The sequence below is a fragment of the Phyllobates terribilis genome, unplaced genomic scaffold, assembly GCF_046119375.1.
Source record: "Phyllobates terribilis strain yellow unplaced genomic scaffold, ASM4611937v1 Scaffold_5__5_contigs__length_657084704, whole genome shotgun sequence".
NCBI classification, from domain to species: domain Eukaryota; kingdom Metazoa; phylum Chordata; class Amphibia; order Anura; family Dendrobatidae; genus Phyllobates; species Phyllobates terribilis.
The window spans coordinates 353,948,710-353,972,784 of record NW_027362765.1 but is presented as its reverse complement, the minus strand read 5'-3'; the positions used below and the strand labels follow the sequence as shown (position 1 = coordinate 353,972,784).

The 24,075-nt window shown below is 45.0% G+C and overlaps 1 protein-coding gene across 2 annotated transcripts in view; it reads right to left on the bottom strand.

Moving 5' to 3' along the window:
- ABLIM1 (actin binding LIM protein 1) overlaps positions 1 to 7,826 on the bottom strand; it is a 462,151-nt gene extending 454,325 nt beyond the window's left edge. Inside the window, exons 1-2 of one of the 2 annotated variants that reach the window (XM_073684651.1) lie at positions 7,576 to 7,826; positions 2,882 to 2,971 (exon numbers count right to left, since the gene is read on the bottom strand). Coding sequence is in view for 1 of the 2 variants with exons in the window: in XM_073684642.1 (XP_073540743.1) it covers positions 7,576 to 7,588 (13 nt within the window). In the remaining variant the exon portion in view is untranslated. The remainder of the gene's footprint in view (positions 1 to 2,881; positions 2,972 to 7,575) is intronic. The other variant, XM_073684642.1, reaches the window with a different exon arrangement.
- Between the last annotated feature and the right edge of the window lie 16,249 nt (positions 7,827 to 24,075).

The following is a 24,075-nucleotide window of genomic DNA, read 5'->3' as shown; positions in this document are numbered from 1 at the left end:
AAAAAAAAAAGCCATTTTGCAATTTTCTTATTAAACATAACTCTATTGTGCGTTACTTTTTTGCCTAATTTAGCAGTCTCTACTGCAGTCTGTGAAAGTTTACTGGTCGCCTGAGAAAGCAGTGCAGTAGTTACAAGCTCTTTGCTGTAAAGCTTGTAAGTGCTGCTCTGAAGCTGGAGAGATGGCTGTAGCCTGTCAGCTTCAGAAACCCTTGTGCTCCTCTGATGCTACAGAAATAAATCTGCCCTGCTTCTGCAACCATGGCCCGAACTGTCAATCATCATCAGCGCCCTTCCCCTCCCCCCCATCAGGCAGGAAGATGGAAGGCAGGAGAGCGGAGTGCTCCTGTTCATATAACATGAAACAAACCCTTTTCGCGGTGATCCAGATATAAATACTTTCGGCGTCGCAGCTGGGCGGTTTATGGGATGGAATTTGTCATTCTTCCTGCTTCTTGAGATTAGGGAAAGGCATTTCTCAGCACAGATTATAGACGGCATTTCCTTCCCGTTTTATATGGCAGCCTACGAGGTGTGATGAGCGGTTAATGTGGCGTCGGATGAAGCGGAATCGCGGCAGCAGGTGTTAGGGGGTAATTGAAAAACAAGCGAGGAGACACCTAAATCCTAATGATCAGACGTGATAATCTTTCTGCCTCCATTATGAACGTAAGTAAGAGAAATAATGGGAAGCGCAGAAGTACAAGAGAGGGAGCTTCACGGCAGCGGCTTGTATCTGGCCACGCAGCCATAGCCTGAGAAATGAGGAAAATCCATCCAGAAATGTAAAAAGTAGCTAAACTTTTTTTAGTATTATTTTGTCCAGCGTGGAAAGTTCTGAAACTTTGCAAATCACTTTATTAGGAGATTTGTCTTCATCGCTGTAAAAAAAAAATTGCATGTAAGTAGCTTGTAATCAATCCCTGGTTTCAGCTGCATTAATATCAGACCATACTCACTTGGAGGACTGTTGCTGGCAGTGATCGTCAGTACCTGTTTTCTCTGTTTAGAGTTGTGCTTATCAGAACAATCTCTTGTAGCAGCTTGTCCCCATAGATAGTCAGACACCAGTGCTGCTGACCCATCACTGCCAGCGTCTGTACTCCTAAGGAGTACGATCTGATATCAATGCTGCTGAAGGCAAATAGACCAGGGTAAAGCCGGAAGTTTGGAAGCCACTTGCATGAAATCTTTACAGGAATGAAGACAAACCCTCTAATTCAATTATTTGTAATCTTTATGCTGGACAAAATTATTTAAAAAAAATGTTTATTCTTTAATGCAATGCTAACAGGTGAAGTTCTGAGGGGCAGTATCTGTTCTGGCCAACAAGTGCGGATGATGCTTATAATGTATTTGTATACTTTTCAGGGCAGTAACAATTTGCATCACAGTTGGGAAGTGACCTCTCCAGAGACTCAACCATGGAAACCATTGCAACAAATACCACAGCAATTCCATGTAAGCCCCACCCCTAATTATCCTGACTACACCCCCAACACCAACTTTAGTTGTAACCAGGGCTGCCACTAGGAATTTCAGGGCCCCATACTGGCAAAATTTTCAGGCCCCCTTGAGACTCCGCCCAGGCTCCACCACAGCTCCACCTCCACCCCTCAAACGTTCCACAGTCCCACCGCCCACTCTTGGAAAAACTCCACTTCTGCACCATATCTTCACCAATCACATACTAACCGTTCCCATTGAACACAAGATCACACATACAGCCAGCAGCTTTTGTTTTGGCCAAAAGATTTTTTAAGCCGCCATCAGGACAAGGAGACTCTTCTGGTCGGATCCTACTCTACCCTAACATATTAAACATTTCTTATAATATCCAATACTCTTTTAAGTATATTTTTATTTATGGGACTGTGTCACATATATTTTTTAAAATGACCAATAATACCACATACAAGGGATAAATACCACCACACTATGACCATATCACATATTACCACCACATAGTGACCCAATAATACCACATACAAGGGACAAATACTGCTACACCATGACCTGACCACATATTACCACCACATAGTGACCAAATAATACCACATACATGGGACAAGTTGTCACGCAAGGTGTGGGAAAGACTTAGTGCAACACAAAAGAAAGAGGGAAAGGGAGCCCAGACTCTACGGAAAGGGGGGAAGTGGAGACCTCCTAGGTTTATCTAGCGTCACACTGTCTCCCCTACCGTCCCTGTATTGGCTCTTCACCAATTGCCGCACGCATACCTCGCCCTGTCTTTCCCTGGCATATGACTAAGGCTAGGGAAGGGAGGAGATGATCACTACTCTATCTCTACTAAACACTATAGACAGGGGTAGACAAACAGGGGGAAATTGCTTAGCTTTAGACGAACTCCAGACAAATGCGCATACGTCCTCAAGCTCCAGAGAGGACGAAGTACTGCTCTTGCTAAAGCTTTCACAGGTAGTAATGAATATTGCCGGCACCTCCCTCTGAAACACAGCAGGTATTTATACACCCAGGCAGGGTGTTAATTAGCCAGAGGGAGGTAGCCCCGGGTCCTAGAGACAGCCTCTAAGAAGATGTCTGTAATGCCAAACGTAGAGATCTCCTGCAAACAACTGCGGGGCGACTGTCTATCACCTCCGACACACTCGTGACATAAATACCGCCACACCATGACCAGACCACATATTACCACCACATAGTGACCGAATAATACCACATACAAGGGACAAATACCGCTACAACGTGACCAGATCACATATTACCACCACATAGTGACCAAATACTACAATACTGATCATTAATAAAAAACAGAATACTAATATTACCATAAGTACCATTATACACAGGCTCTCTGCACATAGTATACAGTGTACAGTACAGATAAAACACTGACTCACCGGTGACGTCTCTAGTTGAAGTCTTTCATCTTTGCTTTTCCTCTTCATCCAGCACAGACCGCCATCACTTCTTATAGCCAGGACTCGTCTCTGCATAAAATAACACAGTTATATAGAGCAGCTTACAGAGCACATTCCCCAATTTCCCCAACTTGTACACTACACCAGATGAAGAAAAAAAGTGACATAGTGCTGCCCTGCACAGTAACAGGACCCCCCCCACTGAAAACAGTATCTTCAGAAATAAAACACATCACAGCAGTAATAATATCCTTTAATTAGCCCCTAAAGTAATAATGTCCCACATCCTGAATCCATGTCTCCATCCTGCCCCCATTGTCTTCATAAATAGCCCCTACAGTAATAAGGTCCCACATTCTGCCCCCATGTCTCCATTCTGCCCCCCATTGTCTCCATAATTAGCCCCTACAGTAATAATGTAACACATCCTGCCCCCATGTCTCCATTCTACCCCCCATGTCTCCATTCTACCCATGTTTTTATTCTACCCCCATGTCTCTCCATTCTGCCCCCAATGTTCCCCATGTTTTCATCCTGCCCCCCAATGTCCCCCGTGTTTTCATCCTGCCCCCCAATGTCCCCCGTGTTTTCATCCTGCCCCGAATGTTTCTCATCCTGTCCTGGTGCGGCCTTAAAAAAAAAAAAAAAAAAAAAAAAAAGTCTCTTCTTACCTTGCGGCGCTCCCGCGGTGTCCTGCTCTGCCATCGCCGGAAGCACGATCGCTGGCGCATGGCGGTGACGTGTCATACGCCAGCGACCCAGCGACGTGCGTGCTGATGTCAGCCGCCGGCCAATCACTGTGATTTAAAGAGTGATTTAAATAGATTTAAAGTGAACCTGCGTCCGAGGACGCAGGTTCACTGAGCCGGCAGAATGCTGCCGCTCGGGCCCGGTGAGCAGAAGAATAGGGCCCCGAGCGGGCCCTCTCTGCTCGCCGGGCCCCATACACCAGTAAGGGCATTTGGCGGCCCTGGTTATAACCTCAGGACAATCTTGTGTTCTCAGCCCTGAAACCATGATGCCTGCGACTGCCCAACACAGTAGAGCCACCTTGCAGACATACCCTTCTCTAGAGTCCATACGTAGTGCTAGGTCAGTACTGACAGCCACACAGAGTGGCCCATATGCACATCATGTCACCGAGCCTCACAGAGGCGTCCATAGACCCCAGCAATCACACAGCAGAGACACTGACACTAGCTGCATTCATACCTGACCTCTGTTTTATAAAGGTTCATTCACATTAAATAGTTTGTCCCATGTTGTGTCCTCGGGCGTGCACAGCTTCCCTGCTTCCTGCATGCCATGGCTCAGTGCACCCTTGATGAGTGACAGTTTGAACCAACCTTAAGATGGAACCACTACCCCTAACTGCACTCTCTGAAGGTAACTTTACAGCATTGGTGGAGCACAGGGGGACTGAAGCTGGTCGAATTCAGCGATCTGGTCCACTTCAGAGCAGCGCTCACACACTCTAGGGCACTCTAAGCACTCTGCTCCTTGCCTAGAAAAATGGAGACTTCTGAAAGATTGCTGAAGTGGCTAATAAGTTGGCAACTAGCTGTAAACAATAAAATTAAAATTCCCTCCATTCTTTAGCACAGAGAGGAGGTGAAAAGTCAAGTAAGATTCTTGTTGTTTACAAGCACTTTGCAATTTTATCCATTTAAGAAGTTGAAACAACCTCTAAAGTTTGCAGCAAAAACCACAACAGGACACGTTAAAACACTATGGTATGTATGTATATATACAGATTGCAAATGGACGATAAAAACAGACACGTGAAAGAGGCTTTACAGTAAAAATAAAATCACAGCCTCTGAAATAGACAATTAAAACAGATAAATAGTTAATGTAACAAAAACTATAAACTTGAAAATATAAACAATAAATATAAGAAATAACAAAGGTAAAAAGTAAATACAAATATTAATAATAAATAGCAGCTTTCACCACAAGCCTAACCATGCCCAGCTGATACAAGTCTCGCGGCTGTCGTCTTGTTAAGTAGTTGAAGATTTTCTTCTGAAGTTTCTGGATTTGGTAGTTATTATAATGATGCTGCTGGCTTTCCCATACTCCCAGAATTTCCAGTCCGCAGAGTTATAAGGAATCCCATCCCCCGTCTTAATATCTCTGTGTAACTAAGGACTCTTTCACAAGTCCGTGCTTTCCGTATGTGTCGTGACGTTTCCACACGTACTGGAGACACTGACACACGTAGACACATTCAAATCTATGGGTCTGTGCACGTCAGTGTGTTTCCATGGACTGTGTGTCTATGTGCTCCACATGATGACATGTCCGTTTTTTTGCAGATGCACGGTCCGCAAAAGTGTCTCATGCTGAACACACACTGATAACATCCGTGTGTCATCAGTGTGACACATACCGGCGCTTGCGAATCAGTGCTACAGTTAGCACTGTTCCCAAGCGCTGGGTGCTGAACGCTGCCCTCATCATGGTTCCCTGCCGGCGCTGCGATCAGCACGAGCAGGGACAATGATGAGGGTAGTAGTGTCTGCTCCTGCAGTGTCCACTTGTATAAATAAGACTAAAATAAAAAATCCTTATATACTCACCTGTCCTAAGTGTCCCCTGCTGTAATCCATTGTGAACGATCAGCAGAGGAGCCGGGGAGAATGAGCGGCTGCAGCGAGCAGATCCCGGAGCTGCGCTCAGTGAGTGACAGGACACCACTCGCTGAGCGCAGCTCCTGGGCCGCTCACTGCCGTGTGTCATTCTCCCCGGCTCCTCAGCTGATTGGTCGCATGGATTACAACGGGGGCATCTCTGGACAGGTAAATATATGGATTTTTTAATTTTATTCTTATTTATACAGGTGGACACTGCGGGAGCAGACACTACCACCCTCATCATTGTCCCTGCTGGTGCTGATCACAGCGCCGGCAGGGAACCATGATGAGGGCAGCGTTCAGCACCCGACTCTTGGGAACAGCGCTAACTGTTACACTGATCCTCATGCGGCACATGATTGCCACAAGTGTGACACACACGGATATCTCCGGTACCGGAAATATACAGACGTGTGAAACCGGCCTAAACAGGTACCTAGAAAAGTGACCATTGGTGTCAGAGACTTAACTACAACCATACTGCCTGTCACTCCGCTTTCCCAGATTCCTACAATAAATAAGAAGCAGCTAAATTCCAGGAAGAAGAGGGCGACTCAAGAACTAATATTTACTGGACTTAGAAGCAGTGACCGGCGCTGCCCAGTCTGGTGCCCTGTATCCTTTACCAGGGGGTAGGTACAGCGCCTGTCTGTACACAGCTGGCAGCACAGCCTTCTATTGTTATTATAGAGAAAGCTGGAAACATCTAGAGGCTCAGGACGACAAAATGGGGCAACTTCCAAAAATAAAAGTGATTCCAAAAAATACATCAACACCAATGGAGAGTCTAGAACTGCAGCTTCACTGCCAGTGGGAAAAGGACGTGGAGCCCCCACTGCATGTGACATGGGTGTTACAGGTCAGACAATGGCAGCACTGCAGCCCAGACCTCTTCACACCTGACTTTTGTGGGCGATTTTCCTTATTAGCTCATTCATTAACTTGGGGAAAATGTTTGTTTTGCAAAAATTAATAGAATTCTGTGGTGTATTACATATTCAATGTGCCAGTGTGACACCGGCCTTGTACTTGTACACCTGCTGCCTAAGTAATAACTCAGTCACCCCCAAGGACCGTCCTGGACACAATGCCAGGAGGGTAAACTACAAGATGCTCAGAATATAAAAGGAAGACACCTGGAAGTTATAATAGTGCAAGAGTCATACAAGACGAGCGACTGATATCAATCAGAAATATATATACTGTAAATGTCTGGAGGATCTCAACACTAAGGATATGTGACATAAAGTAGAGATCATGGAGGCAGGAAGGTTGGGATATTTTATTCCCATCCCATAGTCATTTCTCTGCAGCCTGAAATGGATGAAACCAGGGAGTAATAGATTGTAGTCTCCTGTCCTACAAGTCACCTCAACCCAGTAATGGCTGATAACAGGGAGTAATAGATTGTAGTCTCATGTCTTACAGTCGCTGAAATTATGAATAACAGAAAAGTTATACTGTATTCCTATTACCTACAATAGGCCTAACCCAACCATAAAGTGGCTGACAACCGTGAGCAATAGCTTGTATTCTCTCATACACTAAGCCTCTTCCCAGTTATCAATGGCTGATAACAGAGGACAATGGACTGTAGGTAACACTACTCCACACAAGAGGAGTGCTTAGTCCAGGTGTATTGTCCCTTTACCAGGGATGATTTAAGTTCAGTCTGGACATCATCATCAGTCTGAGGACTGGACCTGTCAATCACCGCTAGTGACTGCAGCTGATGAGGAGCTGTGAGCAGTGCAGGAGGGTCAGGACAGAGCACACTGGCGGCAGTCCTCCAGCCCTGTACACACCTGTGCTCAGCACAATGCCGCAGCCAATGCACAGGAGCAGAGCTGGTGGGGTGGACATGCAATGCTCTGCAGCCCCTTCTCCTGCTCATCACATGTACACAACTGCAGCAGAATAGCGGAGCACTGGGCACATTGCACTGATCTGCAGAGCCCTGCGCCCAGCCTGCTGCCCGCTGCTCTGCACCAGTGTCCTCCGCTCACACCAGGCGCCAGCAAGGTGATCGGCTCCTACCTTTAGCAGACATGTCGGGGTGATGTCTGGATGAGCTGAGCCTCCCCCTGCTGCTGGATGGATGGTGCCCGCACCGCCGGGATCCCCAGCACTGGAGGGTGGGTCTGCCCAGCCTGTCTCCTCCTGTGCCTGCCTAATGTGACACTGAACCGGGAGGAGGAGGAGGAGGAGGCCTGGAGGAAGCTGCAGGAGGAGGAGAACGGGGCGAGAGCTGCTGCTGCCGCCGCCGGGGGAGACTCCAAAGATCTACCCATGGATACAATGTATCACTGCAGCTGTCAATCATCTCCAGGCCCCAGACACCTGCACTGAGCCTCTACCCTGAGACACTGTACCACCTCACAGGCTGAGCTACACCTACACTGTACCACCTCACAGGCTGAGCTACACCTACACTGTACCACCTCACAGGCTGAGCTACACCTACACTGTACCACCTCACAGGCTGAGCTACACCTACACTGTACCACCTCACAGGCTGAGATACACCTACACTGTACCACCTTACAGGCTGAGCTACACCTCTACACTGTACCACCTCACAGGCTGAGCTACACCTCTACACTGTAGCACATCATAGGTTGAGATACAGACACCTCTACACTGTACCACCTAACAGGCTGAGCTACACCTCTACACTCTACCACCTCACAGGCTGAGATACACCTCTACACTGTACCACCTTACAGGCTGAGCTACACCTACACTGTACCACCTCACAGGCTGAGCTACACCTACACTGTACCACCTCACAGGCTGAGCTACACCTACACTGTACCACCTCACAGGCTGAGCTACACCTACACTGTACCACCTCACAGGCTGAGCTACACCTACACTGTACCACCTCACAGGCTGAGCTACACCTACACTGTACCACCTCACAGGCTGAGCTACACCTACACTGTACCACCTCACAGGCTGAGCTACACCTACACTGTACCACCTCACAGGCTGAGCCTCTACCCTGAGACACTGCACCACTTCACAGGCTGAGCTACACCTACACTGTACCACCTCACAGGCTGAGCTACACCTCTACACTGTACCACCTTACAGGCTGAGCTACACCTCTACACTGTACCACCTTACAGGCTGAGCTACACCTCTACACTGTAGCACATCATAGGTTGAGATACAGACACCTCTACACTGTACCACCTAACAGGCTGAGATACACCTCTACACTGTATCCCATCACAGGTTGAAATACAGACACCTACACTGCATCACATCACAGTCTGAGATACAGACATCTCTACACTGCATCACATCACAGGTGTTACCCCTTGGATCCAGGTCTGACGCCTCTCACCCAGCCAAACCAGATCTCACACTTTGCACTGACGAGTGGCATTACCCTGAAACACAGTGTCTGCAAATTGAGATTCTGGTTCTAGCTTTTATCCTAAGTCATGTGACAAGACTCGTTAGATAGTCGATATTGATTTTTAGGATTGCTACTTCCTATAGGTGGCGCTAGAGTTCTAGTTCTCCTCCTCTCTGAAGAGACGATTTGCAGATTGAGATACAGACACCTTTACATTGTATCACATCACAGGCTGAGATACAGACACCTCTACACTGTATCACATCACAGGCTTAGATACAGAGACCTCTACACTGTATCACATCACAGGCTTAGATACAGAGACATCCCTACAATGTATCACTGCAGCTGTCAACCATCTCCAGGCCCCATTGGTTTACAATGCAGGGAGCCTCACCCCACAGACACCTCTACAGTGTATGGTATCATAGACTGTGATATAGTCCCCTTCAGACCTTATCACTTCACAGGCTTAGATACAGACACCTCTACAATGTATCACATTACAGGCTTAGCTACAGACACCTATACATTAGTAACTATGTGTCCTATGGTAATCCATTACTGGGCACTTCAACACTGACTAGACAACCAAAAAGACAGATCTGCAACTATATGGCAGTCTGAATAAAAAAAAGAGATGCCAGCGAAGTAAATGTTAAAAGGCGTATATTTAATTGACTAAATATTAAAAGAACTGATTTAATAAAAAGACAGGGTAACATCCTTGATGCAGGAGGACTACAATCACAAAAAACTGCGGTAGGTTACCCCGATAACAGGCTACAACAGTCTAAATAATAGACAAAATGATCGGAGATATAATACATCAATATGTTCATACAAAGGCGTTCATAGGTTAGTGACCAGGAGGGTGCCGTAGGGAAATAAATACTGCGGAGAGCCTCCCTAGACATTAAGTAAAGTGCAAGTGCTTAATGTAATGGCAATATGCATCACAAAAAAATTAAAAAGGAAACTGAATGTATAGACTGTATAGACCGTATAGTGCCTGAAGTTAGTGGTGGGCATTAATTATCACAATATCCAGGTAAAGTTACCCCTTTGCTATGCTGCCACCAGGTGTTATGTCCTATGGGGTGGGGGAGGAGATAACACACATATTAAAATTACACAAAGCTCAAAAATCAATATCACACATGATAAGCTTGGATACACAGCTCAGCAGACAGTATCAGTCCCATAGGTTAAGGGACTCCACTCTTCTTTGACTGGATTGAGAGCTTTGGCTTGATAGAGACACAGAAGAGCAGAGATTATATATATATTAAAAAAAAACAACTACGTGGGAATGTGCACTTAAAGAAGACCTCCTCCTCCTCCCATCAAAGTTTTTATCCTCTTAATATATTGCAGTAATCATATTATACAGCACTGTGTACTTACAACTGCTCACTTTCCTTTTCTACCCAGCTAATTCTTCTCTTTTCCATTAGGTCTATGACATCACATGATCAATAACTGAGGTGCTGTACAGTGTCCATTTTAGGACATGATCAGATATCAAAATCAAACATCAGAATGATGTCAGTTTGAGGCTAAATACCCTGTCTGAGAACTGATTTTGATAAGTGATTCTAACAAGTGATTTTGATAAGTGATTCTGACAAGTAATTTTGACAAAACATCTCTGACCCTCCACCATATCTGACTGTAGGTACTGTGTTCTTTTCTTTGTAGGCCTCATTCCATTTTCGGTGAAAAGTAGAGCTTTTTGGTAAAGGATTCTGTCTGGGTCTCATCTGTCCACAAGACGCTTTCCCAGAAAGATTTTTGCTTTCTCATGTACATTTTGGCAAACTGCAGTCTAGCTTTTTTATGTCTCTGTGTCAGTAGTGGGGTCCTCCTGGGTCTCCTTCTATAGCGCTTAATTTGATTCAAATGTCAACGGATAGTTCGCGCTGACACTGATGCACCTGAGCCTGCAGGACAGCTTGAATTTCTTTGGAGCTTGATTGGGGCTGCTTATCCACCATCCGGACTATCCTGCGTTGCAACTTTTCACCAATTTTTCTTTGCCGTCGAAGCCCAGGGAGATTAGCTAAAGTGTCATCATGGGTTGTATCTTGATTATGTTGCGCACTGTGGACAAAGGAACATCAAAATCTCTGGCGATGGACTTCTAACCTTGAGATTATTGATATTTTTCAACAATTTTGATTCTCAAGTTCTCAGACAATCCTCTATATACCCCAGTTCTTAATACCGTGTATTCATAGGCGGATTATAATGAGGGCAATCTGGGCTACCACCCGGGGCCCCGAACCTCCAGGGGGCCCGGGGCTCCAGGGTGTCTATGGCCAGATTGCCCTCACATACCGGCAGACAGTGGCAGGGTGGGCCCCGGATCGCTCCCCCAGCAGCGGCGCACGGCCGCTGCTTCTTCTTCGGCCGGGCCAGCACTGCAGCAGTTAACTTCCCTGTGCTGGCCCGGCCGCGTCACTGCTAGGAGACACGGCCCTGTGCGCGGCCGTGTCTCCTAGCTGTGACGTCACGCAGTGCGCACCCGGCCTGCAGTGCTGCACCGGAAAAGAGCAGGAAGACTGGAGCCGAGTCGGGGGATGGTGAGTGTGTGTGTGTGTGTGTGTGAGTGAGTGTGTGTGTATGTATGTGTGTGTGTGTGTGTGTGTGCAGGCAGATATCATTGTGTGATGTCTGTTTATATGTATTTTTGTGTTTCAAATGTGTTTATGCGTGTATGTATATGTCTGTATATGTTTGTGTGCATGCGTGACTGCGTGCGTGCGGCCTCCTGCTGAGTATAGATGGCACCGTGCGGCCTCCTGCTGTCTCTGGGGGGGGCACCATGCGGCCTCCAGCTGTGTATAGATGGCGCCGTGCGGCCTCCCGCTGTATATAGATGGCGCCATGCGGCCTCCCGCTGTGTATAGATGGCTACGTGCAGCTTCCTGCTGTGTATAGATGGCTACGTGCGGTCTCCTGCTGTGTATAGATGGCTACGTGCGGCATCCTGCTGTGTATAGATGGCTACGTGCGGCCTCCTGCTGTGTATAGATGGCTGCGGGTGCTCAATATTGAGTCATACCATTAATGTAAGGCAATGTGCCCACGATGCAGAAATGCTCCGAATTTTTTTTGAGCGTTTCTGCATCTCCCTGGCAGAAAAAACACATGCGGATTGTACATGAGGATTGTACATGCGTTTTTCCTGCCAGGGACATGCGGATGTGAAGCGTTCTTCACATGCATTTCTGCATGCGGGTTGACAAGCGCTTTCCAAGCGATTTTAGCATCACTTGGAAAGTGCTTGACAACTTGGTCACACAATATAAATCCATGCAACCGGCATATATAGTGTGACCGAAAAAGAATGGTAAAAAATAAATATATAATTACCTTCTGATGGCCTGCCGACGTCAGCGGTCACGTGACCCGTCACATGACTAAATGACGTCACGGCAGGTCCTTTTCAGACCATCGTGAGCTGCCGGCAAGCCAGGACGCATCGGATAAAGACACCCGGGGCCATCAGAAGGTAAGTATAATATTTATTTTTTATTTTAGTCTTTTTTTACAGGTTCTATGGTACCCGGGTCCGGAGGAGAGTCTCCTGTCCTCCACACCCGGGTACCATCCGCACATTGAAACGCATGGATTCCGCATGTACAGATGCAGTGATGCGGATTTCATGTGTTACAATGCAAGTCAATGGCGGCGAAAGCGCCGCGCTTCCGCAAAAATAATTGGTAGTGCTGTGGATTTTTCCGCAATGATAATCCGCAGCGGAAATTTCCGCAGCATGTGCACAGCACATGCGGATTATCATTGGGGAACATGGCAGACCTTCTACAAAGCGTTTTTTAAGCGTTTCTTCAGCGGAATTGCCGCTGCGGAAACACTTAAAAAACGCATAGTGGGCACACAGCCTAAAAAAAAATATTATAATTAATATTGTGCCAAATTAATTTCACGTGAACTATCACATGATCTATCAAAGGGGATCATGTGACATGTCACGTGATACATCAGGTGTGTGTGGGGGGGGGCCCACGCCTTCTAAACTGCCCGGGGCCCTTGCTACTCTTAATCCACCCCTGCATGTATTGCCCCCTCTAACATCAATGACAGCTTGAAGTCTTTTATGGTAATTGTGGATGAGGTTCTTTATTTTCTCAGATGGTAAAGCTGCCCATTCTTCTTGGCAAAAAGCCTCCAGTTCCTGTAAATTCCTGGGCTGTCTAGCATGAACTGCGCGCTTGAGATCTCCCCAGAGCGGCTCAATGATATTGAGGTCAGGAGACTGAGATGGCCTCTCCAGAACCTTCACTTTGTTCTGCTGTAGCCAATGACAGGTCGACTTGGCCTTGTGCTTTGGATCGTTGTCATGTTGGAACGTCCAAGTACGTCCCATGCGCAGCTTCCAGGATGATGAGTGCACATTTGCTTCCAGTATTTGCTGATAACGTGCTGTATTCATCTTTCCTTCAACTTTCACCAAGTTTCCTGTGCCTTTGTAGCTCACACATCCCCAAAACATCAGCGATCCACCTCCGTGCTTTACTGTAGGAATGGTGTTCCTTTCATCATAGGCCTTGTTGACCTCTCTTCTAATGTAACGTTTAAGGTTGTGGCCAAAAAGTTCAATTTTGGTCTCATCACTCCAAATTACCTTGTTCCAGTAGTTTTGAGGCTTGTCTCTGTGCTCTTTGGCGTTTGTAGGCGAGATACTTTGTGGCATTTGCGCAGTAATGGCTTTCTTCTGGCGACTCGACCATGCAGCCCATTTTTCTTCAAGTGCCTCCTTATTGTGCATCTTGAAACAGCCACACCGCTAGTTTTCAGAGAGTCCTGAATTTCAGCTGATGTTATTTGTGGGTTTTTCTTTGCATCCCGAACTATTTTCCTGGCAGTTGTGGCCGAAATTTTTGTTGGTCTACCTGACTGTGGTTTGATTTTTACAGAGCCCCTGATTTTCCATTTGTTAATCACAGTTTGAACGCTGCTGACTGGCATTATCAATTCCTTGGATATCTTTTTGTATCCCTTTCCTGTGTTATACAGTTCAATTACCTTTTCCCGTAGAACTGTTGACAATTCTTTGGCTTTCCCCATGACTCACAATCCAGAAACGTCAGTGGCTGGATGAAAGATGCAAGAGTCTGTCTGGATCCCAGAAACTCACTCAGCTTTTATGTACACACACTGATTGCAAGCAAACAGGTCACAGGTGAGGATGTTACCTTTAGTAGCCGTTCATACCCATTTGTGTCAAATTCTGTGCATGTTATCAGGCCAAAATCACCAGGGTGTGTGAATTTCTGATCAGGTTCATTTGGATGTTTTTGGTTGTCATTAAGATTTAAAAAAAAGAAACACCGTAGTTTGACAATGTAAACTTTTGAGCACAACTGTATGTAGGGCAGCATGGTGGCTCAGTGGTTAGCACTGCTGCTTTGCAGTGCTGGGGTCCAAGGACAATATCTGCAAGACGTTTCTATGTTCTCCCTGTATTTTGTGGGTTTTCCCAGTCCAAAGAGAAACTGATAGGGAATACAGATTGTCCCACTGGGGTCAGTGATGATGATGTCTGTACAGTGCTGCGGAATTAATAGTGCTATTTAACCCCTTAGTGACCCCCAGTGCATCTTTTTACTGACCTGCGATATAAGAGACTGGCATCCCCCAACAGGTGACAACGCTGTAGCTATCAGCTGTACACTATAGCTGACGCCCTGCTGCATCAGCCATGATAAGTTTTGGCACCGACTATGGCCATTTAACCCCTTAACTGCTGCTTTCAATACACATTGCGCAAGCGAGGGGGTGACAGTATACAGAGCGCAAACATGGGACTTCAACAAGACTATTCATGTGACGTCGGCGCAAACCAGGGACGACTCAAACTGAGTGGAAGGCGACCAGCCGGACTGAATACAGTAATGAACTCCCCTACGAGCAAATAACATATAAGTATATAAAAGTGGTTTTTAAAAAAGATTATATCGCCGATTTTAATGCAAAAAGCGTGTTAGTGATGCACATTACATCACTAACAACAACAACCTGGGGGCAGTTTACATGCTCCCACTGACATGATAGGTTCCCTTTAAAATTTAGGTATTTAGGTGGTAAAAATAAACTTTTTCATTCCTGTAATGCCACTTTACATTAATTCCTGAAAGGCACCTGAAGGGTTAATGAACTACCTGACAGCAGTTTTGAATACGTTGAGGGGTGCAGTTTTTAAAATGGTGTCACTTTTGGCTGGTTTCCAATATATACGATCCCCAAAGTCACTTCAAAACTGAATAGGCCCCTATAAAAATACGTCTTATAAATTTCCTTGAAAAAAATGAAAAATTACTGCAACATTTTTAAACCTGCTAAAATGCTAACAAAATAAAACATTTCATAAATGGTGCTGATGTAAAGACGACGTTAGGGAAATGTTATTTATTAATGTTTTTGTGTGGTCTGACTATCTGGATTAAAGAGATAATCATTCAAAGTTAAAAAATTGCAAATTTTTTAACATTTTGTGTCAAATTTCTGATATTTTTTTAAATAAACGCAAAACATATCAACCAAAATTTACCATTATTATAAAGTATAATGTGTCACGAAAAAAAACAATCTCAAAATCAATAGGATATCTTGAAACATTCCAGAGTTATTACTATATAAAGTGACACATGTCAAATTTAAAAAAAAATTGGTCCGGGCACTAAGGGGATAAGCAAGTAATAATATTAACCCCTTTCTGACATGCTCAGTAATAGTACGTCATACTGACTTGGGCCTATTGACCAGGTACGTACTATTACGCGCACTGCGATCGCGTCCGCACTTTTAAAAAAAAAGTCTCAGAAAGTGAAAAAAAAAAAAGTAAAAATATTAAAAATTAAAAAAATAATCCCCAAAAAATAAAAATATACTGGCCGCACCGCTCCCGGCACATTAACCTCCGAAATGCTGCGAAATAAAAATATACTGTACCCATAAATAAATATTATTATGAAAAAAAACAAACAATAAAAGTACACATATTTTGTATTGCCGTGTCCGGAACGACCTGACCCATAAAACTGTCCCACTAGTTAGCCCCTTTAGTGAACATGGTAAAAAAAAAAAAAAAAAAACTAAGCAAAAAAGGATGCTTTATCATCATACCGTCAAACAAAAAATGGAATAAAACGTGATCGAAAAAACGAATGTAAATAAAAATGGAACCGCTAAAAACGTCATCTCGTCCCGCAAAAAAACAAGCCACTATACAGCTCCATCAGCCTAAAACTAAAAAAGTTATAGCTCTCAGAATACAGCGATACAAAAAATTATTTTTTCTATAAAATAGTTTTTATTGTGTAAAAGTGCCAAAACAAAAAAAAAACTATATAAATGTGGTACCGCTGTAAACGTAATGACCTGAAGAATAAAGCTAGCTTATCAATATTACCACAAGTGGAACTGCATAAAAAAAAAAAAGAACAATTCCTCAATTGTTGTTTTTTGTTTATTCTGTCTCCCAAAACTCTGAATAGAAAGCGATCAAAAAATGTCACGTGCCCATAAATGGTACCAATAAAAACATCAACTTGTCGCACAATAAACAAGCCCTTACATGACTCGGCCGAAATATGGAAAAATGATGACGATATGGCGACTAGTGTTGAGTAAACGTGCTCGCTACTTGAGTTTGCATTGGGTGCTCGGGTATGTACCGAGTATCGCGGGTGCTCGAGTGACATGCTCCAGTCTCCGCCCCATATGCTTCGCTGCCAAAAAAACATGCGGGGATCGCCTGCCATGCACGAGCGATCCCCGCATGTCACTCGAGCACCCGTGATAATTCTTGCATACCCGAGTATCCGATGCAAACTCAAGTGGCGAGCACTTGCTCTCAAGACTAATGACATCTTATTCATTATGATGACCTAATGTTATCAAATTCTGTGTCGTACCTCTGTGTTCAAAATGTTCACTATACCCCTTGATAAAATCCTTGAGGGGTCTAGTTTTCAAAATAGGGGTCACTTGTGAGGGGTTTCCACTATTTAATAACATCAGGGGGCTCTCCAAACGCGACATGGCGTTTGCTCTTGATTCCAGCCAATTTTGCGTTCAAAAAGTCACACGGCGCTCCTTCCCTTCTGAACCCTGCCGTGCACCCAAACAGTGTTTTTTCCCCACATATGTGGTATCGGCGTACTTAGGAGAAATTGCACAACAGTTTTTGTGGTCCATTTTCTCCTGTTACCCTTGTGAAAATAAAAAAATTGGGGCTAAAAGATCATTTTTGTGGAAAAAGTTTGATTTTTTTTTATTTTCCCAGCTGCATGTTAAAAAAAACTTCTGTGTAGCACCTGGGGATTTAGGGTGTTCACCACACATGTAGATAAGTTCCCTGAGAGGTCTAGTTTCCAAAATGGTGTCACTTGTGGGGGGTTTCCACTGTTTAGGCACATCAGGGGATCTCCAAACGCAGCATGGCGTCCGCTAATTATTCAAGCAAATTTTACATTCAAAAAGTCAAATGGCACTCCTTCCCTTCCGAACCCTGCCGTGCGCCCAAACAGTGGTTTTCTCCCACACATGGGGTATTGGCTTGCTCAGGAGAAATTGCACAACAAATTTTGGGGTCCATTTTTCTTGTTACCCTTGTGAAAATAAAAAAAATTGGGGTCTAAAGTAACATTTTTGTGAAAAAAGTTAAATGTTAATTTTTCTCTTCCACATTCCAAAAATTCCTGTGAAAGCATTTGAAGGGTTAATACACTTCTTGAATGTGGTTTTGAGCACCCTGAGGCGTGCAGTTTTTAGAATGGTGTCAATTTTGGGTATTTTCTTTCATAAAGGCCCCTCAAAGTCACTTCAAATGTGATGTGGTCCCTATAAAAAATGGTTTTGTAAATTTTGTTGCAAAAATGAGAAATCGCTTGTCAACTTTACACCCTTATAACTTCCTAACAAAAAAAAAATGTTGGTTACAAAATTATGCTGATGTAAAGTAGACATGTGGGAAATGTTATTTTATTCACTATTTTGTGTGACAGATCTCTCTGATTTAAGAGCATGAAAATTCAAAGTTTGAAAATTGCAAAATTTTCAAAATATTCCCCAAATTTCCTTTTTTTTTCCACAAATAAACACAAGTGATATCGAAGAAATTTTACCACAATCATGAAGTACAATATATCCATTGAAGCGTTCCAGAGTAATTACCTCATAAAGTGACACTGGTCAGAATTGTAAAAAATTGGCCTGCAAACCACCTTCTGGGGTAAAAGGGTTTATAGATGATGAACTAGTGCAGCAGTATAAGGCGTCTGATCACGTCATTATATTATATCAGTGATGTCATCATCACAATGGGGAGGGGGTGACAGCCTATCACACACCATATGCATGCTGGTTGTCAGCAGTAATACATGAATACTATAGTATAAGGTGTTTGGTAAATGTATTATTGTTTTTTTATATCCAGTCTTACTTTATACCCTATGAAGCGTTATGGACGGAGCATTGGACGCCGGCCCTGTAGTACTCCGGAGACTGTTACCGCAGGGATTGTGGCAGTGATTCATCCAACTGGAGCTGTGTTATGTGAGTTATTATTGCGGCAGGTTGTATCCTGCACCCCAATACCGAGAGATGAAGACATGAGTTTCCACCAATCAGGAGGCTGCGCTGTGACACATCAGTGATAGTAATGAGCGGATTACACTCTCATCATCCGCTCGCAGCCGTGGAGCCGGTTTGGTCACGTCCCTCTGATATTTTCATTCTTTTGTATGATTGATGGTTTCTGTCATCGAAGGGGAAACTGGTCCTGATTGTGGGGATTACAGTCATTGTCTTCCCCCGTATCACTATGACATCAGGGGCCCCACCCTCCAAAACTTATTTTCTATGAAAATGCTGATTTTGGCCATTGCCCTTATAGTCAACTTTAGGGGAGTTGTGTATTATAGAAGCCCCTGAGCCCTTCTCTCCCTTTTTTAGTTATATCTGCTAGCTGCTGGCCATTGCAGCTCCTGCGTTCGGCTATCATCAGCATTCCCAAACCCCTGAATGGCAACTATACTTGCTGATATGGCGCTACACAAGAGCTTCATTCTTCTGATACACAAATCCCCTTCATAGACAGTTATAGGAACCTTCCTCACTGTCTGCAGCCACCACTAGAGGGCGCTTAGTAGCTTACTGCATACTGTATCACCATTGAGTCTAATGTATGTGCAGTATACAGAGAGCGCCCTGTAGAGGTGGCTGCAGGCTGACTGGATTGTATCTATGAGAAGGCAGGGGATCGGGAGCGTTGTATCAGAAAGCAAAGCCCCGGCCCCTATAAAAGTATTCATCACGAAAATAATCTACACAGACTTATTTGTGTTTAAAGGTAATCTGTCCCCCCTGGGACTTATCTGACCTCTACTATAGGCATACAGGTGATAGAAATGTAACTCTATACCTACCTGTATGGCCCATAGTAGAGGTCTGATAGGAATCTGTCCCCCCTGGGAGATATCTGACCTCTACTATGGACATACAGGTGATAGAAATGTAACTCTATACCTACCTGTATGGCCATAGTAGAGATCTGATGGGAGTCTGTCCCCCCTGGGAGATATCTGACCTCTACTATGGGCATACAGGTGATAGAAATGTAACTCTATACCTACCTGTATGGCCATAGTAGAGGTCTGATGGGAATCTGTCCCCCCTGGGAGATATCTGACCTCTACTATGGACATACAGGTGATAGAAATGTAACTCTATACCTACCTGTATGGCCATAGTAGAGATCTGATGGGAGTCTGTCCCCCCCTGGGAGATATCTGACCTCTACTATGGGCATACAGGTGATAGAAATGTAACTCTATACCTACCTGTATGGCCATAGTAGAGGTCTGATGGGAATCTGTCCCCCCTGGGAGATATCTGACCTCTACTATGGGCATACAGGTGATAGAAATGTAACTCTATACCTACCTGTATGGCCCATAGTAGAGGTCTGATGGGAGTCTGTCCCCTCTGGGAGATATCTGACCTCTACTATGGGCATACAGGTGATAGAAATGTAACTCTATACCTACCTGTATGGCCATAGTAGAGGTCTGATGGGAATCTGTCCCCCCTGGGAGATATCAGACCTCTACTATGGGCATACAGGTGATAGAAATGTAACTCTATACCTACCTGTATGGCCATAGTAGAGGTCTGATGGGAGTCTGTCCCCCCTGGGAGATATCTGACCTCTACTATGGACATACAGGTGATAGAAATGTAACTCTATACCTACCTGTATGGCCATAGTAGAGGTCTGATGGGAGTCTGTCCCCCCTGGGAGATATCTGACCTCTACTATGGGCATACAGGTGATAGAAATGTAACTCTATACCTACCTGTATGGCCATAGTAGAGGTCTGATGGGAGTCTGTCCCCTCTGGGAGATATCTGACCTCTACTATGGGCATACAGGTGATAGAAATGTAACTCTATACCTACCTGTATGGCCATAGTAGAGGTCTGATGGGAATCTGTCCCCCCTGGGAGATATCAGACCTCTACTATGGGCATACAGGTGATAGAAATGTAACTCTGTACCTACCTGTATGGCCATAGTAGAGGTCTGATGGGAATCTATCCCCCCTGGGAGATATCTGACCTCTACTATAGGCCATACAGGTGATAGAAATGTAACTCTATACCTACCTGTATGGCCATAGTAGAGGTCTGATGGGAATCTGTCCCCCCTGGGAGATATCAGACCTCTACTATGGGCATACAGGTGATAGAAATGTAACTCTATACCTACCTGTATGGCCATAGCAGAGGTCTGATGGGAATCTGCCCCCCCTGGGACTTATCTGACCTCTACTATGGACATACAGGTGATAGAAATGTAACTCTATACCTACCTGTATGGCCATAGCAGAGGTCTGATGGGAATCTGTCCCCCCTGGGACTTATCTGACCTCTACTATGGGCATACAGGTGATAGAAATGTAACTCTATACCTACCTGTATGGCCATAGTAGAGGTCTGATAGGAATCTGTATCCCCTGGGAGATATCTGACCTCTACTATGGGCCATACAGGTGATAGAAATGTAACTCTATACCTACCTGTATGGCCATAGTAGAGGTCTGATGGGAATCTGTCCCTCCTGGCAGATATCAGACCTCTACTATGGGCATACAGGTGATAGAAATGTAACTCTATACCTACCTGTATGGCCATAGTAGAGGTCTGATGGGAGTCTGTCCCCCCTGGGAGATATCTGACCTCTGCTATGGGCATACAGGTGATAGAAATGTAACTCTATACCTACCTGTATGGCCATAGTAGAGGTCTGATGGGAATCTGTCCCCCCTGGGAGATATCTGACCTCTACTATGGACATACAGGTGATAGAGATGTAACTCTATACCTACCTGTATGGCCCATAGTAGAGGTCTGATGGGAATCTGTCCCTCCTGGCAGATATCAGACCTCTACTATGGGCATACAGGTGATAGAAATGTAACTCTATACCTACCTGTATGGCCATAGTAGAGGTCTGATGGGAGTCTGTCCCTCCTGGCAGATATCAGACCACTACTATGGGCATACAGGTGATAGAAATGTAACTCTATACCTACCTGTATGGCCATAGTAGAGGTCTGATGGGAGTCTGTCCCCCCTGGGAGATATCTGACCTCTACTATGGGCATACAGGTGATAGAAATGTAACTCTATACCTACCTGTATGGCCATAGTAGGGGTCTGATGGGAATCTGTCCCGCCTGGGAGATATCTGACCTCTACTATGGGCATACAGGTGATAGAAATGTAACTCTATACCTACCTATATGGCCATAGTAGAGGTCTGATGGGAGTCTGTCCCCCCAGGGAGATATCTGACCTCTACTATGGGCATAGAGGTGATAGAAATGTAACTCTATACCTACCTGTATGGCCCATAGTAGAGGTCTGATAGGAATCTATCCCCCCTGGGAGATATCTGACCTCTACTATGTGCATACAGGTGATAGAAATGTAACTCTATACCTACCTGTATGGCCATAGTAGAGGTCTGATGGGAATCTGTCCCCCCTGGGAGATATCAGACCTCTACTATGGACATACAGGTGATAGAAATGTAACTCTATACCTACCTGTATGGCCATAGTAGAGGTCTGATGGGAGTCTGTCCCCCCCTGGGAGATATCTGACCTCTACTATGGGCCTACAGGTGATAGAAATGTAACTCTATACCTACCTGTATGGCCATAGTAGAGGTCTGATGGGAATCTGTCCCCCCTGGGAGATATCTGACCTCTACTATGGGCATACAGGTGATAGAAATGTAACTCTATACCTACCTGTATGGCCATAGTAGAGGTCTGATGGGAGTCTGTCCCCCCTGGGAGATATCTGACCTCTACTATGTGCATACAGGTGATAGAAATGTAACTCTATACCTACCTGTATGGCCATAGTAGAGGTCTGATGGGAGTCTGCCCCCCCCTGGGAGATATCTGACCTTTACTATGGGCATACAGGTGATAGAAATGTAACTCTATACCTACCTGTATGGCCATAGTAGAGGTCTGATGGGAATCTGTCCCCCCTGGAGATATCTGACCTCTACTATGGGCATACAGGTGATAGAAATGTAACTCTATACCTACCTGTATGGCCATAGTAGAGGTATGATGGGAATCTGTCCCCCCTGGGAGATATCTGACCTCTACTATGGGCATACAGGTGATAGAAATGTAACTCTATACCTAGCTGTATGGCTCATAGTAGAGGTCGGATGGGAATCTGTCCCCCCTGGGAGATATCTGACCTATACCATGGACATACAGGTGATAGAAATTTAACTCTGTACCTACCTGTATGGCCATAGTAGAGGTCTGATGGGAATCTGTCCTCCCCTGGGAGATATCTGATCTCTACTATGGGCATACAGGTGATAGAAATGTAACTCTATACCTACCTGTATGGCCCATAGTAGAGGTCTGATGGGAATCTGTCCCCCCTGGGAGATATCTGACCTCTACTATGGGCATACAGTTGATAGAAATGTAACTCTATACCTACCTGTATGGCCCATAGTAGAGGTCTGATGGGAATCTGTCCTCCCCTGGGAGATATCTGACCACTACTATGGGCATACAGGTGATAGAAATGTAACTCTATACCTAGCTGTATGGCTCATAGTAGAGGTCGGATGGGAATCTGTCCCCCCTGGGAGATATCTGACCTATACCATGGACATACAGGTGATAGAAATTTAACTCTGTACCTACCTGTATGGCCATAGTAGAGGTCTGATGGGAATCTGTCCCCCCTGGGAGATATCTGACCTCTACTATGGACATACAGGTGATAGAAATGTAACTCTATACCTACCTGTATGGCCATAGTAGAGGTCTGATGGGAATCTGTCCTCCCCTGGGAGATATCTGACCTCTACTATGGACATACAGGTGATAGAAATGTAACTCTATACCTACCTGTATGGCCATAGTAGAGGTATGATGGGAATCTGTCCTCCCCTGGGAGATATCTGACCTCTACTATGGGCATACAGGTGATAGAAATGTAACTCTATACCTACCTGTATGGCCCATAGTAGAGGTCTGATAGGAATCTATCCCCCCTGGGAGATATCTGACCTCTACTATGTGCATACAGGTGATAGAAATGTAACTCTATACCTACCTGTATGGCAATATTAGAGGTCTGATGGGAGTCTGTCCCCCCTGGGAGATATCTGACCTCTACTATGGACATACAGGTGATAGAAATGTAACTCTATACCTACCTGTATGCCCATAGTAGAGGTCTGATGGGAATCTGTCCCCCCTGGGAGATATCTGACCTCTACTATGTGCATACAGGTGATAGAAATGTAACTCTATACCTACCTGTATGGCAATAGTAGAGGTCTGATGGGAGTCTGTCCCCCCTGGGAGATATCTGACCTCCACTATGGGCATACAGGTGATAGAAATGTAACTCTATACCTACCTGTATGGTCCATAGTAGAGGTCTGATGGATTCTGTCCCCCCTGGGAGATATCTGACCTCTACTATGGACATACAGGTAATAGAAATGTAACTCTATACCTACCTGTATGGCCATAGTAGAGGTCTGATGGGAGTCTGTTCCCCCTGGGAGATATCTGACTTCT